At 35.7% G+C, this 18,820-nt stretch overlaps 1 protein-coding gene across 14 annotated transcripts in view; it reads left to right on the top strand.

Moving 5' to 3' along the window:
* Window positions 1–18,820, top strand: part of ADGRB3 (adhesion G protein-coupled receptor B3) — a 448,324-nt gene that overhangs the window by 395,582 nt on the left and 33,922 nt on the right. For all 14 annotated transcript variants that reach the window (XR_013181240.1, XM_077174780.1, XM_077174786.1 and 11 more), the window contains 4 exons: window positions 9,233–9,383; window positions 9,946–10,015; window positions 14,761–14,827; window positions 16,961–17,046. Coding sequence is in view for 13 of the 14 variants with exons in the window: in XM_077174780.1 (XP_077030895.1) it covers window positions 9,233–9,383; window positions 9,946–10,015; window positions 14,761–14,827; window positions 16,961–17,046 (374 nt within the window). In the remaining variant the exon portion in view is untranslated. The remainder of the gene's footprint in view (window positions 1–9,232; window positions 9,384–9,945; window positions 10,016–14,760; window positions 14,828–16,960; window positions 17,047–18,820) is intronic.

Consider the following 18,820-nt stretch of genomic DNA (forward strand, 5'->3'; position numbering starts at 1 on the left):
GACATATGTATACACTATGATTAAAAAAAACAAAAGCAAGCCAAACAGAAAAAGAATGAAGGTAGGTGACATATGGCGCTGTTGTAATAGCATTGCAAAGCTATCACTTCAATGGTTTCAGTCAATCATGTAAAGGGATTAAACTCTTACAGATATGCAGAGAAGGAATCTTTGCTGATACCAGTATCCCAGACAGGAAGATGGACTGTTTTCATAAGGCAGGATTATAATCATCACAGTCAGACTAACTGAAAGACAACTGCAGGCTTTGTTGTTGAACTTCTCATTCTAGGCATCAATTTGATTGCTGAGGAAACTCCCTAAAATTACAGCAATTTTATTGTTAGCAAATACCATCAAAATCTAAAATAGAGCAAACAGATGATCTGATTTAAGAGTAGAGATACTCAAGTGATAACAACATTTTCTTAGTGGAAAAAATTATTTTACAAGAATGTTTCACTGGAGGGCAACACAAGGCAGTATTTTCTGCCTACCTAATGGCAGCTTTTCCCGGTAATTTGGTTCACCAGGACATCAGTTTGCACTGGCTGCATTTGGATCCTCATGTAGGAATCTGAAATCCCACATATCAATATCCATTCCACTACCTTCTTATGTTATGCCATCTTTTCAAGGAAGCTCCTTCAATTCCTTGCCTTTGTCTGTGCCTGGACACCTCCTCCTCTTTTACTCAGAACTCCATAGGAAGATCCCTCTCAACTGTGCTCTGAACCACTCTTTTCTTTGCTGACATTGCTGACTCAGGTGTAACCCTTGTGCTTAGCTCAGCCACCTCTCCATTACCAATCCTGGCTCATTGCCCCTAGCTGCTCACACAGCCTCCAGCATGAACTTTTAAATAAATTAAAGTTGGGAAAGTTGGGAAGACTCAGGACCTTTGGAACATGGTTTGCTCATCACACTAATTGACTAATGGCTCTTGTATTCTCCATTCTCCAAACAGGTATAGCCATATAGCTGAAGCAAACAAATATTTCTTATAACCTAATATTACTTGCAGCAACCCAAAGAGAGATTTAAAAAGCTGAATATCTTTACCTAGTAAGCTGAAATGATTATACAGCACATCATATGTTACAGAGAAACAGCTTTTTCTTCACTGTTAACATAGTTGTCTCATTATTATCTCTTCAAATCTGCCAAGAGCATTTCTCTTCATTTAAGAGAGCACACTACACATTCCATATTTTAAAATTAAAGCAATATGGAATTTTCAGAGCCTAAAAACAGTTCCTGAGAAAGAACTGTCCTGAAAACCAAAGTGTAATACCATCAGTGAAGCTTTTTTATTACTGATCCATAATCTATACATTAATTTGCATAGTTCCCAAGTAAGTAGAAGTCTTTCTGACAGCCCAGTAGAAGCATTCTGACAGCCAGCATGCATTCTCTTTTCTCCTCTGAGTTGCTAGTTCCCTAGTTGCAGAGACTTTTCAGGCCAAACTGTGCATGCATTCATATGAACCCAGTCCCTTCTGCTCACACTTCACATTCAGTTCTGCTTCTACATTGCTCTTACCCACAATGATATACAAGAATTTAATTTTTCAATGGTTTTCAGAGACCAGGTTGCTTTTTCTTGCCCATCAATTCAAAAAACAAATCTATATTTTATCCACAAATCTACATTTTATCTTTCTTTAAATAATAGTTCTTTCAGACTTTCTAACACAAAACCTCACAAAGCTATTTTTATAGAGCAATTTTTCAAGATAGCATCAATATCAATTCAATTTTTTAATTCTAATTCCTCAATAGCTCAGTAATGAAGAAGTTGTTTCAAGAAAGCATACCAGTGATTTCCACTTTTTTGCCTAAACTGAGCATCATCACTGAAAAGAGTCTTCTCTGGTAGAGGGAAGCATCATTATTACAGCACCGTGATAGCAATTTGAGACTAATTAGACAGGAAGGAATTGAAAAAAAATTGTATAATTTTATGCTTTGGAGTTTTAAAGGGTTTCTTATTTTCTTTTATTCTGCCTGTAAACCTCTTGTTCTGAGCTTTACAAACTTCAAAACACACTTATTTGAGGTCACAGTTAACATACTAAGTTTTTTTGTCCTGACAGAGCTGACATTTACCTTGTTTAAAGTGTTTAACATCAAAGTCAACACAATACATTCATGATGTGAAGTAGGCCATATTCACTTAGTAGAAAAAATGCTCATCCAATACTTTGTAAACATTTAAAGCACTTAAGATAAGAAGTGAGATCACAAGCTTCTGCTCATGCACATTTCATCCCTTATTCTATAGGTGCAACAACCATTATAAAACCCAATTAAATTGATGGGAGTCTTTCCACTGACTGTGAACGAGTAGAGGATCCTATTCCTTCATTTCCTGCCTGCCCAGGAAAATACACATCTTCACAGCACAAAGGCAGAAGGGGAGGAGATTCTGTTGCCAGGTTTTGTAATCGAAGAAAGTAAATTGCCTCTGAGTAACCTGTTCTGTGATACTGCTTGTGCAGAACTCATTTGCTTAAATATAACCTGGCAATAACAATCCAAACCAGGCAGAGGACTAAAATGAGTGCAAGTGTAAGGAAATTATATGAGAATTGTCTTCCACCTGGCTTTCAATTTACTGTAGGCATGTCACCAAGAAAGCAATTCTAAGTTAAACAATACAAGCCTGAGCTTTGTACAGACAATCTCCAGAGAATGCTGCAAACAACATGGAATGAATTTTACTGTCTTGTATATTAGTCATAGCTCAGCATAATATGAATTATCCAGCTGGATATCTTGTCTCTGTCCCTCCTAGTCACCAAAATGAGACACAAATATTTCTATAGCCCCAAGGCAAATTAGCACAAGACAGCTTCCATCCCTTAGACCTGAGCCCCCCAGGGCAGGAGGACACTGAGTGCAAGCTGACCATCAGGAAGGGTTCCTGGCCCATGGCTCTCTTTTCGTCTCTGTGTGGGCCTGGGCTGGGACATTAACTTTTGGCCCAGGTCAAAACTCTGCCAAGGAATTTACTAACAATTTATGCACATGCCAGTGCATAAAGGATACCTTTGCAGTTACTAGTGCAGACATTCTGCCACATGACAGACTGAGAAAGGTTTGCACATGCAGCCAGAAACTTTACTGAATTCTTTTTCACCCCAAAAAATGGGAGACTGTCTCTTCATATCAAATTAATAGAATTATTTTGTACTATATGTATTATAAACCTGGAGAAGAATAGTGGCTAGCAGAGGAATTATTTTGAATAAAACCCAGCAGTTCTCCATAGGCATAACTGATGCTGCAGTACAACTATGCTGTAAAAAATTTAAATGCAGAGGTTGTTGATATGAGTGGTAGAGGTGACAGCTATCAAGGGAGAACTTTGAAGAAAAGTAACTCCAAAGGGCAGAAGTTAAAAAGAAGGCTCCACAGACATAATGGATCACATATAAACAGCACTTCTATTGAACTCTGCACCAGGGAAAAATAGGAGACATTCCGACTACTAAGTGTGAAAAGAGATTGTAAATGCTTTACTCATAGAGGGTTGATTTTTAGAAATATCTTCAAGGTAAATCTTGATAAAAGAGGAACAGGAACTGAATTTGTTAGTAAAATCTGAAGAAACTTTAGGAGAAAATAGTAAGAAGGATATCAAAAGTGTATGTGCAAAGCACAAATGCAGAGAAAAATTACAATTTGATGTGTAAGTTTACTTCCAGATACACTTATACTGTTGCAGTAGGATCACTGTGGTTATATTGTCAGATAAAAAGACAGATTCCAGAAGAGAAGAAAAACCTTAAATCGAAGTAGCTGAACAAATTATATTGCACCCTAAGACTGGGCACATGAAATGGTCCCAAAGTTTAGCAACTATTGTGATAATTTGCATATGATAACAAAAAGAAAAGAAAAATAAATTTTTTTATTGAAAAACATTTGCTGTGAGATTGCCATGCTGTTGATAAAAATAGGAGCATAATTGTAAACAAAATTAAAGGAACTGCAGAAAGAGCTGGGTCATTTACAGCCATCTTATATGCTATTTATCAGAACCTAGAAAGGCATCTTGCTTGTTGTGGGTAAACAAAATGATTGAGTAGAAGGACAAAAAATTGAGTGTCCTTAGTTATCACTCATTATCTTTGTAAGGCAGATCACCTAATTGCTCAAAGATTACTGCTGTTGCACAGCAAAAACAGCTTGCTTTAAAAATCCAAGTAAAAGCTCCCATTCACGTTGTCTTGTACTGCATATAGAGTCCTTCTGTATAATAATTAACTGTATATCTCATCACACAAATTCAAGTCAATTAATAATTATTCTGGGCTATCATGTCAGATATCAGACCAAAATGTAGTGAAGTTAAACCACTTGAGTCTTCAACTGCTAAGAACACCAGAAAAGACTTTTAGAAGATCCCTAAGTTTTCCTATGTGTTAATTAAAATAAACACTTTCATAGATGTTGGTTGAAAACACAAATAACATTATTTCAGAACAATTATTTCTACTATATTGCTATTTACAATATCAGTATATCTGATTTCCTGAGTTCTTTGCTAGAACAAGTGGTGTTAGCAGCACAGTCTGTCAAAAGAAAGGAACATGGGATTTTTTAAATGGTATCTTCAAAGCTGTATGATGTCAACAACATTAATGATCCTGGAAGAGAAACTGTAAAGACTTCAGCTATGATTTCTCAGACATTTAAGATGCTAAGAGTTTCAAATAAGTTTGCAACTGAAGAAAGAGCCTCTTTAGCCATATTTTTTCTCATTGTAAACATGTCTCTCTTCCAGAAAACCACTCCTGAAAAGAATGTTCTTACTTCTTTGTCCCACAGTCTCTGAAAGTCTATTTTAACATGTCACTTTATAAATCAGTATTTAATCTATCATTCAATATCATCTGACCAATATACTGTATCCCTGTATTCTGGAAGTCTGCTACTCCTGAGACAAAGACTTGCTCAAGTCAGTTCAGTTTAAAAATAGATGATAATAAAAAAATAAAATTCAGAATAATAAGCAGTGTCTTATTTTATGAATTTACATTTTTGATTTAAAAAGGGGAAAGATACACTGTTTGAGAGTAGATGGCTTAAGAGTGACTAAAAGAAAATAAAATATACAAAATTCTATTTTGTCATAGAATTACTTTTCTGCTTTTTACTGTGTCATTTGCATTATCTTTGGGTTTTTTGCTCTTAGTTTCATTTATTCATTATTCTGGTCTTTAGGTGCTCTTTGTGAACTCCGTGCATGATCAGAACATCATAAGAATAGCACCCATTTAATTTATCTTGTTAGGCTTATCTCCGCAGAGAGAAGTCAAAGGCAAGATTCCAATCTCTAAGAAATTTTATTATTTAAATGCTTTTCTACTACCTCTTATTTCTTCTTCATGAAATAATCTGAGTCAATTTTAGCCCTGTTCATTTTGCTACCACCAATACAGATTTCATTTTTCATGTTCATCTTCAAATAGCTTTGATTTTTATACTGTTTATCAGAATCCAGAGAGAGTCAACAAGTTTGTTGAAGGAAAAAGAACTGGTTTCAGGGCCAGAAAACAAATCAGGTGTTCTTACTTAACTCTCTTTGCCTTTGTGCGAAAAATCTACAGCAGAAGACACTGCTATTAAAAAAAACAAAACAAACAAACACATATTTTTCTATTAAAAAATACCATTGTTCTTTTAAAAAACCCAAAACACAACAGCCAAATGCTCAAAGAATGTTGAGAAATTCTTATTTTGAGGTTACATTTGTGACCTACTTTGCAGGTCATAAAAATTGATATATTCTCTACTTCACTCGTAATTATTATATAAAAATATTAAAGTTTAGAAAATGTAGCTTTGAATTTCCATTGTTTTTTAGATTTCTCAGCTGTGCTTCAGTACACATATTTGAAGTAGGTGTCTTACAAGTATGAGAGAAGGAAATCATTTGTTACCTGATGTGTGTTCTTGCTTTCATTAGTATGTTGTTTATTAAAAAGGGATGAATGGTCTTACTTAGATATTCCAGGTGGCTTAACACCTGAGACTCAATTGAAGTCCATGAAACCATGCATTCTGAGGACAGAAAAGCTCCTTCCCCTCTCTTATAAGTAAATATGGGGAGCCAAGAACAAAAGCTGTGGGAGGAAGGGGAGGTTAGAGTAAAAGTTTACTTAATTTCAGAAGCGTGAAGAAACAGTGAATAGATTAAATTTAAATTAATTTTGTTGCAGGTTGACAGGTCCTCAGCACAGGTAATTAATTCAGTGAGTTTTAATAAACTAGAATTAGAATAAATGAGAAACATCTCCTCCTAAAGCAATGGGGAAGATGTGTACCATTATCTCTTGGTGCAGGCAGGCTGACACACTGCAGCTTTCTGTGGGTGCTGAGCCACAAGGTTTGAGTGATGCTGCTGCTCAAACTGAGGGGAGGTGGCGGTCCCTGGCCAAGGAAGAAGAGGAGAGGAAGGAGCAATTGGCAGTAGTTCATAACTTGGTGAGAAAGAAAAAATGCTAATGTATATTTCTAAAATCAGACCTATTCAATGGCTCATTTAATAACAACCTTCGGTGGAAATGGATTTTTGTTTCTATTTGGAAATTGACTTCCCAGATGCGTTGCTTTCCCAGACAGAACAGCGTTGTTTCCTTATTTATTTATCAAAGGGGAAGAATAAGGAAGTCCATAAAAGCCAGATTTCCAGTGGGGTACTGGATAGCTGTGCTGAGCCCATGGCTATGCCTGGGAGGGGGCAGTTTTGTTTGCCAGGACTGCTCCTCTTGCAGGGAGGGAAGCTGAGATCTCTGCAAGCACTGCCTGCACATGAACCTGCCATCACAACCCCACAGCGGTTGTTTGGTGATGTTTGCAGGCTGATTTGCATATTTTTGATGGCATGTGATGCAAATACACTGTTCTATCAGTGGTACAGACTTACCATTGTTGTTCATTAAAGACCTGTCTGCTGCTCACAAGAATTAGATATAATCAGCAGTCATATATTGCAGCTAGAGCACAGATCGCTTCTCATAAAACTTGCTTCTGTCTTCTCATTTTCTGCCTAACATTATCATTAACATTTTCATCACAGCTCTTTCTTCCACAGTAGCCATGTCCACATTTGTCTCAGATTATTGTCATCTTCTCTTTTTTTCAAAATAGAGGATAAATTATTAATTAAATCCTACACTGGGCACTCAAGTCAACCATAAGAGTTAGCAGTGTTTTCACCAAAAAGATCAGGATTGTTTGTGTTTACATTATTTATAAGGGAAATAGTATATTCACCTTTTCTTTTTTCAGGATGTGTTTTTACCTATGCAGTTCCTCCATAAAAGATTCTGTACTGTTCCTCAGTAAAAAGTAATTTTGTTGTCAAATTCTTGCTCTGACAGAACTCTCTAGCTTTTGCAAGAACATTGATAGGAAAACAAATTAAAATTGCATAATAGGAATTAATAACATATGAACCAGCTAGTTAAAGAAAGGCAGTTTATGAATTTTCTATTGTATTTATTGTGTGTTTCAATGCAGAACTTACATTTTAAATATGTGGGGTTTGGGGTATTTTTTTCATGCACAGGAAACACTGCTATTAGTCAGACTTCAGCTGGATAGATTTTATGAATCCATATACCTTAGGGGCATCTAAACATAAGAATTAATGGCAAAGCCTAGGATGGAATACCTACTGCCTTTTCAGGATCTGTTGGTTTTTTCCAGTTTACATTACTTGGTTTGTTTTTTTTTTTATTATCAGCAGTTCTCTTGCATATCATTGTACAGAACTCCTTTCCTCTAGATTTAAATAGATAATTTGATACAGGGTTTGAAGACAAGGTGTTTGTCACATCTATAAATTCAAAGCAAGAGAGCATTACATTTTGAGTCTTCAAGTTCATAAATTTTTGAAAGTTCAGATGTCAGCTAATGCTAATGTCAGCTGGTATCAGCTATTTATTTAAGATAACTGTTGGAATTACCCAGCACAACTGATTTCAAATAAGAATCTGGGAAAATTAACACCACAGAAAATTCAACTCAAAACATATTGGGAAGTAATTGAGAGCATAAAAAGAACTAAAAAGCATGGATGGTGTAATACATGGGTGTCATAAATGTTGTATCCTTCCTATCAGCCTTGAATCAGCAATATATGCAAGTACCTATATATAAGCAGGAATGTGCATATTCTCTCCCTAAATAATTTGCTCAACTGGGATTTTAGTACAATAAGTACAATTTAGTACAAACTTTTGATACAAGGCTAAGCATAAGGTAGCTATTAGATGTGTATGATGCATAAAGAAATAATCATAAAGTAATATCTTTCATTTTTTCCATGGGTTGACCTCATTGATGTTGGGGGTGTGAACTGTTCTTCCTTTTAATCTTAACATAATGTTGACACTTTAATTTGTGCTAAGGATAAATTGTGCTAGTGATATTCTCAACATTACTGGTGTAGTCTTGGTTCTGGGGTACTATGCAGACTGCATTTTATAGCCTGCTGCTGGCATTTTAAGCAACACAGTGGAGCACAGATCATTTATGCCAAGAAGCTCATTTACGCAAGCTACAATGTCAAGTTTAATTAAGGGCTACAGTGACAAAAGAAAGCCAATTGCATGTGCTCAAAATACTTTTCAGATGACAAATGACTGATACCCATAAAAACAATATCCAGGGCAATTGTTAAGGTTATGATACTTAAACTAGCCTAAAAATATCTAAAGCTAATGTTCTAGAAAATTTAAATTGGAAAAATAAAAAATTCAACTTTAAATTTTATAATCAGGGTCTTTTTTCATAGAGGGAAATAAAATGTAACTGGTAATTAGGAGCATTTCTATCCCCACATTTTCTCTGTTCAGCTCTATGTGATTTTATAATCAGTAATTTTGTAACTGGCTTACCAGAATGGCTTTATGATGGTCCCTGGTGAAAGTAAATGTGTAGAGAAAAATCTGCTGGCATGACTTATTTTGTGTTTTTGTCCCTGCTCAGAACACTCAGTTTTTAAGAAAACAAGTCAAAACCTCTTCTGCCTAATCCCCATCAACATTTCTCTCTCTTTCTCTTGCTCTTTGTGGCCACCACATCATAAAGGGAGAAAAGGGAGAGTTGATGCTAAGGATAAAGGTCAAGATGATAGAATATGACAACTCTTTGACTTGAAAACAGAAATGAGTGTCCCTAATATTCAGCATGAGCTTCTCTTTGCTCCCTGCAGGGCATCTGCACCACAACCACCGCATTTTTACACTTCTTCTTCTTAGCTTCATTCTGTTGGGTTTTGACAGAAGCGTGGCAGTCATATATGGCTGTTACTGGAAAAATTAGGACACGACTCATAAGGAAGCGTTTCCTGTGCCTTGGATGGGGTAAGTCAGTAAAATTAATTTCCTAAGAATCATTGGAATGAAACATTTAATGCAGTGGCAATGTTAATAATATAATCATTTTCTTCAGTAAAACTGAAAAATAGTAGACAGCAAGTTACTAAAAGGAGAGCTAGGTTAGAAGCCTTTCCACTGTATCTCAAGCTCATGGTATGCTGGTGTATAATGTAGCATTCTTTTCTAAATATGTTTTAACAAAATTTTTGAAGATTTTCAGCAAGGTAGTGTAATATCAAGAAATCAAAATAAAACAAGAAAGAAACATTCTCTGAATATTTATGAAACCCCTTTCAAGCTAAGACCTGTCAAATGTATCAGTAATTTAGCTACATCAAAGCAGTACACCGTGGGCAGAAAACAGTGTCCTCCTCCCTGCCAGAGCTTTAGAAAAACAAACCCTACAACAGCAATGTGCTTCATTAAATAATTCATTCCATGTAAAATTGCCCATTTTGCATTAGCTTGCCCTGTCATTTTTGTCCAGGCAGAACAGCAATATTTTACTCAGCATCTACTGATTATTGTTGTTTTGGTTTTTTTTCAGGACTGCCAGCATTAGTGGTTGCAATATCAATAGGCTTTACCAAGACAAAAGGATATGGAACAGCTCACTAGTAAGTCAATCTGAAATGATAAACTATGTTTTTATTGACCAAGATTGTCATACCCATCAGGAACTGCATAGCACGCTCTACAGCTATCCATTCACACCTGGCATTGCACTGAGAATCACTGAGTGATCCACATAAGAACAAAGAGAAAACAGCATGCCAGTCTTGGACTGAGCTCAGCAGAGCGCCAGGAATCCCATATTTCATTTGAGATTTTGAAATAGCAAGCTTGTAAGAAGCACTGAGCATTAGGTCCAGTAAACAGCTAACATTTATATAGATTTAAAAAAGAGAATCTTAAATGTTCTGGGTAACCTCTGCCAACCTTTAAACTTGTCCAAAACTGTACCTTTAAGAGCCTCTTTGGCACTCAGGTTTCTGCACACCAAGCAGGTACCTCGAGTTTAATGCCCCTGAGCAGCTTGGAGCCAAAGCCCTTCAAATGTCTCAAAACAGTTCTCCCATCCATCCCCTCTCTCCTGGACACCCTGATCCAGTCCATTTCCTGGACTGAGCTGTATCTGAGAGACAGAAAGGAGGAAATCTGTGTGCTTCATTTCCATTCAACTAATAGAGTACCAGTTTAGCCACCTGGCTGGTTCCAGTGTGTATTTAGCACCTTGGAAAATTGACTCCTCAGAGAGGCTGCCCTTCAATGTTCTGATGAAGAAGGAGCTGAGCCTTCCTCCTGCCAGTGGAGCACTCCAACCACCATTATCTATGCAAGAGTGTGCTTCCTTTGGTCAGCCTGTTTGGAGCTCTCCTCACATTGCCTAAGAAATTAAGTATGCATCTGGACAGAAAGAGGAAATATGACTCTGTAGACTGGTAATGAGGGCATTCATCAGTGATGTGGATGAGTAAGGTCAAGTCTTCACTTCAATGAATATTTAATTATTCTCTTTAGCATCATCATTGAGATCAGGATTCCCCCTCCCTTCCCTGTATGTGTCATCATCTTGGCACTCCAGCTCTGGGTGGGTAAGAATACAAAACCAAACCTCCTCCTGAGTTCTGGCTCCAACCACTAAGCTCTGTAGTTATAAACTGTGACAACGTCCATCTTGAGTTTTTTAATGAGGAATGTCTTATGTAACTGAAATGCTTAATTACACTTAGAGCTGGCAAGTGCAACAGTGGTCTTAGTCCCCTTTTGAGTGTTATATTGAGAACCTACTCCTCTGAATTATTTTTTCATCTTGCTGGCTTTTTTTTTTTATTATTTAGTCCTTGAACCTCAACTGGAAAACCATTTAGGCTGTGAGAATTACAAATCACTAAATAAGGATGTCCAGACCCCCATTGGGGATGTAGCTCTGTCCCTTGCAGGATTAATCCCATTACATTTGCTCTACTGAAATCATTCATGTGTGAGTACTTGCTTTAGTTAACATTTCTTCCTGCTTCCTTCCTGGGCTGAATGCATTTTTAAAAGAGGATATTCTGAAATATTCAGACAAAGCAACAAATCATTCATTAAGAGCAACCTGGAAAGTAAAAAAGAGCAGGTCTCTGTACATGTAAAAGCTCTTCTCCCAGGATCCAAATCCAGATGACATGGTACTATGGGAGAAAAGATCAAATGAAGGCGTACAAGGGACAAACAGAACCATAATTCAGCTTTTTCATCTTATTCGCAAATATATTTTCTTGGCATTTGACATCAGAGTTACATAAGGAAAACAGTGAAGACAAGGAATGGAGATTCCTCCTCCATCACCAGCTGATGTGCTGTCCCACTCCAGAAGGCAGCAAAGAATTTTGTCTCATGACAGCTGTCGGACAGTGTAAAAGCAGAGCTCCTGTCCTGCTCCTCCTACCATAACTAAAGCACTTGTGTAAGTTTTTTAATTGCTTACACTATATTTTGCCTAATTGGTTTCAGTCAGTTACACACATGCTGCTATCAGAAGCACACCCTGTTGCAAACTATTCATGCTCTTGAAGATGCTCATTTTTAGAACATTAAAAGTGAAAATTAAGGAATTTATTCCAGTTCCATAGTCCCACACATGAAGAGATTCATGGAAAAGGAGAAGGTCCAAGAATCTTTGCAGCACCTCTCATTTCTCTATGTTGTATGTATGATGAGAGTGCTTGAATTGTTCACACTGGAGCCATTTCTGTGATCATCAGTCTCTGATTTCTGTCTTTTTTTCTGAGTCCTAATTATTAGACAGTTACATTTCTGTATTTTTTAAACTGCCTAAGAAAAATATTTCACCCAGACACTTGCAGGGATAGAGATATAGGGGTAGAGATAGAGGCTGAAGGGATTTCCTAAAAATAATTTAAAAACCCACAGAGACAAGCTTTTAGATATTTCAGGTTATCTGGAAAAGAGTAATGTGTCTGAAAGCTAAATAGCTTTTTCCAGCCTTTAATCTACTAAATATTGTTGCTATCACTTTTCAGACACTCACAGCTAGGAAAGCATCACTACTAAAACTTACAGTTAATAAACCTGCTCATGTTAACATACAGTGGAGATAAATTCCAGGAATTTATTGTAGCAGCAAAAATCAAAATTCTATCATAGTCATACTCTTGCCATGCTCTCTTAAAAGGAACCAATCTCCTGGAGAGTATCAAATATCTCAAAAAATGCACAGGACACAGGAGCAAGTGTACAGATGCTTCATCACTCAGCAGAATTTTATGATCATGTAACATGGTCCCATAAAGCCACCAGTGGCTGCTCTTAACACTAATCAATTTATATGGCTTTCTGCTATGTGCACATCAGGGAGAAAGAAGAGAACATGAGAACAAAATAAAAACAACTATAAAACACGGGGGGGGGGGGGGGGGGGAACTATCAGAGCAAAGAAAGAGGAGAAGGAAAACTAGTAAAAAATCAACAGGAATTGCCTCGTGGTATAGGAAGGCACCTGAAAATCTATCTGCAGTCAGTCTTCAACAGAAGAAGATGGAGGAAAATTTATTTTCAGTCATCAGCTAGGAAATGTTAAATATATTACAATAATGATGTCACACACTGGTGAAAATCCAGACTGTTGAAAATTCAGATTGTGTAAAAATGAGGTTAAGTGAAAAAAAGGACAACCTCTACATTTTTTTCCAGCTCTGCCTCTAAGCAGAAATCACTTTTGAACAGCCATTTTACTTGATAATATGGAAAAGAGAGGGAAACATTTTTCCTTTATCTCAAAGTGTTTTGTGATAAAAACTTTTATTTTTTATTTAGGACCCTTTTTTCAGCACAGGTAACTGAAGTTATTTTCAAACTACAATACATCAACAACTATTTTTATGAACTGCTGTTTCTGTCTCCCATTAACATGAAAATTTTTATTACAAGTCCTAATTACTCTAAGTGGTCATCTTCACTAAGTTTGAAAGTTCATACTGGTAAGGAAGTGCTCTATGAATGCACTTCCCCCTCTCAGAAGTCTGTGTTCCCAGACTGATAATAATAACCTAGCTTTTGAAAAAATAGTAGGAAAAACTGCAGAAAAATTTGAAAGCATTTTTCTTTGACATTGCAAAAATAAATTGAACATTAGTGTTGTAGGTGGTTTTTGAAGTAGGATGTAAAATAGCTTGGCATATACTACCTTTTTAACTGTGAAGCAGATAGGAACTATTTGCATCCTTTTATCATTCCAGAATTTAGCACACTGGTGCTGTTGCATTCATGTGACAGTTTTCACATGGCTTCATTGCAATGGAAAATGCTTTTGTTCCTTGCAGTGAGAATACCAGCCGTAGCAGACCATTAATATTATGGTGTGCCTGCAGTTATTTTACTTGGTTTTGGAACGTACAAAAGCACTGATGGAAAATAAAGAAGATATGTGTGATTCTGATGTGAACGTTTCTGGATATGAAATCCAAGTAAATTATTTGAATGTATATGCTAGTTTCCTCATATGTAGGTGTGATCATGCATTCAAATAAACATGCTGTTCTTTGAATGTGTAATCACTGGGAAAATAGCACAGCTGCATTTACTTCAGTGTGTGTAGCTCCTGTTCTTTTGCAGATTTGAAAAGTTTTACATCATATTATATCAAATATTTAGAATTTGATTCTGTAAGTGCTCTGTGTTTGGAAATCTGATGGTTTTTAGTGAAATCTCTGATGCAGAATGACAAACTCTTTGAGATTAGGGGGTCTCCAGAAAATACAGTTTTCAGATGACTTAAAATATACATTTAAATTGTTTGCAAAATATTAGAAGATATTAGATCATATATCATATATTATTTTTCTCTAATGGACGTATTGTCTTTAAGGTGTAGTTCTAATAGCAATTATTAAATGACAGGATATGCAGAAACCTGTTTTTTTCTGAAGTTCCATATTACAGGTGCTTGACCATTTCATCACTTTTAAGTATAGAACTATCAGATATAGTAAGCTAGAAATGTTTCTAGATGCCTATTTGGCAAGGCCTGTTCAGTTAACTCATCATACATGACTAGAGATTCAATAAATTTTTGCAAACTTACTTTCTGTTTTGGTCTTTATACGTTTTGATCATTTCAGTTTATGTGTAACTCATGTTAAAGACTTTGAAATGTTAACCACTGGTAATGGAAATATCTTTCACTTCTGTCTTTCACTATCTCTACTTCTTCATATCAACAAGGCAGTTCTTTTGTGTGTGTGCATATGAATCTCATACATCAGAAAAATATGCTGTATTAATTATTAATGCTCTCTTGACAGTGTGTTATGCTTATTTTTAATTTGTGTTAGTTCTTCTCTAATGTTCTTTCCAGCTGCTGGCTGTCTCTGGAAGGAGGGCTACTTTATGCTTTCGTTGGACCTGCAGCTGCTGTTGTCTTGGTAAACATTAATCTAATTCCCACTATCTTTGTATGAAATGATAGAAAGTGCTATGTCCATTATAAAGCTTAGATATACATCAACATTGCATTTCGCTGTAAATACTGAGATCATTGCTGTTTAACACACCTTCAGTATTTTGAATGCATGATTCATTTGATTATATCACTTCTTTATACCAATTATCTCTCCATGTTTACACAGTAAGCTGTGAAAGAATAATGTACTGATTAGTGGCACAGAAAACTTGTTACAGGCATCACTGAGTTATTATCAGCAGCATCTACGCAATTGTCACTGCCTTGTGAAAGTCAGTGACAGCCTTGATAGAGTGCTGCTTGGCAGTGGATTGCTGTGCCAGCAAAAGCAACAGAAGGAGTGGAACCTGCCAGCAAGTTCTCCATGGCTACTGTATTTGAAGGCAAAGAAAAAATTTTCATAGCTGGGAAATGTTACTCATTTGTGTATTGATCTTCCACATCTCTGGACATGCATTTAGGTGTAGGATTCATTTCTGCCTAATTGTAGCTATCTGCAATGTAGATTTCTGCATCTAAGTCAGTTATCCCAGCCATATTTCATTGTCAGTGAAGAAAAATACATACTTTTAGAGATCAAATCATCAGAAGTATTTCAGCTGTCTACTTCAGGGTAAGATGAATTACATCCTACCTGTGCCATCGGCTATCAGACATCTGCTCTCCAGTCTGTATGGATTTTTTACAACAATTTATTTAGCATTTTTCCCTTACAGATTTTGAATCTAATTCCTCTTCCCACTCCAGAAATTTTATACTGTGATAACTCTATCAGCACTGGTTATTTCTGGTTTTCTCTTGTAAAAGAGAATCAGTCTTATTAGTCATCAAAGATAAAGCTATTCATCTACGTGAATTTTCCTGAAATGGATGTTTACTACTCCCATAGAGTTTTTCTCATCATTGCCTGGAGTCAAGCCAGGATCCTTTTGTACAACTCACAGTCCCTGTCATGGTAGAGGAGCCAAGGATGTTTACAAAAAGCCAGTTATAATTTTCACATGGAAGTAACTGTATGTTCTCTGTTTAATTGGCAAGTCTTTGTTCAGAGATGTTGGAAGTTCACAGTTGCAGTTTGCCCTACCATTAGCTGGTAGCTGTGGAAAGGAGCTGTTCCATGCAGCCACTTAAGCCTAAGTGTGTGAAGCCAAAGAATTATATAACACCAGCTGAAAAATGTTAATGCTGAAAATAAAGTTGAAAAAGAATTGGCAGGGCAGACTAGCAACAATTAGATATTTTGGCACAGGTTTTGAAAAACCAGTTTGACAGGAAAAAAGGATTTTCCTTCTTTAATAAATAGAAAAAAAGGAACATTAATAGATTCAAAAATTGGTGTTACCTATTTGCAGGGCCATGCAGAGACAGGTTAATAGAGTTCAGTTCAATAATACAAATGGATAATAACAGTCATTAAGTTGTCCATTAAATGCCATTAATATGTCCATTAAGTCCCAAAGTCTGACAGCTAAAACATTTAAATCTTTTTTAGGTTAGATCTTTAACCCATGTTTGTAATCATAACACCTTTTACTTTAGTGGGGCTAAACAGACATCCCAGGAATTTATCTGGTCCACAAAAATAGTAAATTGCAGCCAAACAAGGCTCAAAACTGACATTTTGGTGAATGACATAGACAGTGATTTAGGTGCAGGAAGATATGGAAAACCACAGGCAGGTTCTGCATAAGTGGGAACACCCACATGGGCCATAAATGTTTAAAAAGGAACCATGCTCTTCCCTGTGCAGGGAACTCAAATTGCAGCAGTTTTCCTGGAATAGGATATATATGGGTGCAATTAAAACTGACAAAACATTAAAGTTATATTACTCAAGCTTCTGGCCATCAGACATGTACACATATACAGTTTGATACCAAGCATAATTCAAGGTCCCAAAACGAGCCTGCCTGTTGCAGTGTGTGTGATTATGTCACCTTTTTGTTACAACCTTTTGATGTGTTCAGGGACATTGCTACATGAATGCTCAGAAATATAAGAGGAGGCATTTTGCTGGCCTGTAATACAGTAGAGCCAGGATACAATATTTTATTTTAGGCACTGAAAGATCAACTGTTTGTTTTCTGTTTGACAGGTCAACATGGTGATTGGCATTTTGGTATTTAATAAACTTGTTTCCAGAGATGGAATCCTAGATAAAAAACTCAAACACAGAGCGGGGTAAGCAACAACTGGGTTATTTTAAAGCATATTAAAATTTTATCACCAGTTTTCAATTACAGATATTCAACAAAAATTCTTTTGATTGTGCTATGAACTTTTATATCAGTGTAACAGTGTTTCTAACAGATTCCAATAATCTCAAAAGCTGCTGTTGCATTAACCTGAGGGAATGCGACTAAAAAAGCTAAATATAACAAAACACAGGTACAACAGTATTAAGTTAATAAGAATGAGGATTTACAAATCTGAGCAGAGGTCACAAGATGCTTACATTTGTAAAGCTGTTGCAGTTAGGATAACAGTTTTGTGAACTGTTTGTACTGAAGGACCTGATTATTTTTGTCTAGCTGTCAAATATAATTACTATGGCAAGAAATGTTATTCATTTGTTTTAATAGTTATAAAATGTATTTTACAGCAATATACCCCTTACATAGGTCAATGTTATTCTGCCATTTTGACTACATTAAGAATTTGCCTTTGGTGTTGCATCTACATAACATCTACATAGGTGTATTTTCTAAATTAATGTAAAAGAACATCATAGTAAAAAAATTCCCGTAGTTAAAGAGTTAAAAAAGAAAAAAAAAAGATAAATGTGTCTTATTGATTATTTACTTGTATTTACACAAAAAAATTTATTATCAAGAGAAGAAAAGATTATGACAGTGGTGGTATCAGAAACTGTTCTAGAGTGGGTGACAATGAAGTACTGCAGCAGCAAACCTATATTCATTGCATATTGGAGAAAAATATTTCACAACTGCATCATCACCTTCCCAATGCTTATGAAAGTGTATTTAAACTTTGAATAATGATTTTTTACAGTTGTATTTTCTAGTATTGTACTTTGGGCCAGGTTGTAGTTTAACTCCATCAATATCTGAGTTTTTAACAATGATAAATGATGGTATTTTCATTTTATGTGTATTACTGCTATGGGCAAAGTTATTGCAGATTCACTTTTAATTATTTTAAAATTACATTATTACATGTAACTAACAGTAGCATTCCTAATAAGTTTGATGAGTACACTTATAATAAATACTTTAGCTGGTGTGATTTGCATTTCATGTTAATGCAATCAAGTATTTCTGCTTTTCAGTTCTTCCACCATCATTTTGACAAACATGTACCAAACCCTGTATTTTTATTTCTTCTGTTTTCATCTGTTTTCATTAGAAAGTATTAATTTCATAACCTTACTTTTGTCTACATTGCTCCATCAACATTCTGAACTTTGTAATAACACTAGTGAAATCTAGACTGTTATAAAACTACCCAAATTATTTCAAAAGTAGCAATGACTTAGTAATCACCAATTCAAATTCACATATGCTCTACTTTCAGTGATATAAGGAGCTGGAACAGCCACAGGTTTGGCTTTGTAAGTTTTGTAGAGATATTCAAACTTAGATTTAACTGCTTTTGGTTTTGTTTTTCTTCCTCAAGCTACTCAGTTGTAGGCTATAGAAATCTATTTGCTTGTACTTTATTGTCTTGATGAAACAAATAGCTTGTTTTCTAATTGTGCAAATTAGTAAAGAAATATTTTATTTTAAAATAATCTATCTTTAAAATAAATGGATAAAGAATCATAGATTGTTCTGTTAGAAATAAAGCAGCTATTTTAGGAAAAGATGTAGATACCCTAATGAGAAACAATCTTAACTTGTGTGATATTATGAGATGGTGGCTTACCAACAGCATTCCTTGATACTACTTGGCAGATGACATCTCTTGAGTCATTCTTTGGGGCATAGAAATTGGT

This window comes from Agelaius phoeniceus, chromosome 3 (genome assembly GCF_051311805.1).
Source record: "Agelaius phoeniceus isolate bAgePho1 chromosome 3, bAgePho1.hap1, whole genome shotgun sequence".
Classification (NCBI taxonomy): domain Eukaryota; kingdom Metazoa; phylum Chordata; class Aves; order Passeriformes; family Icteridae; genus Agelaius; species Agelaius phoeniceus.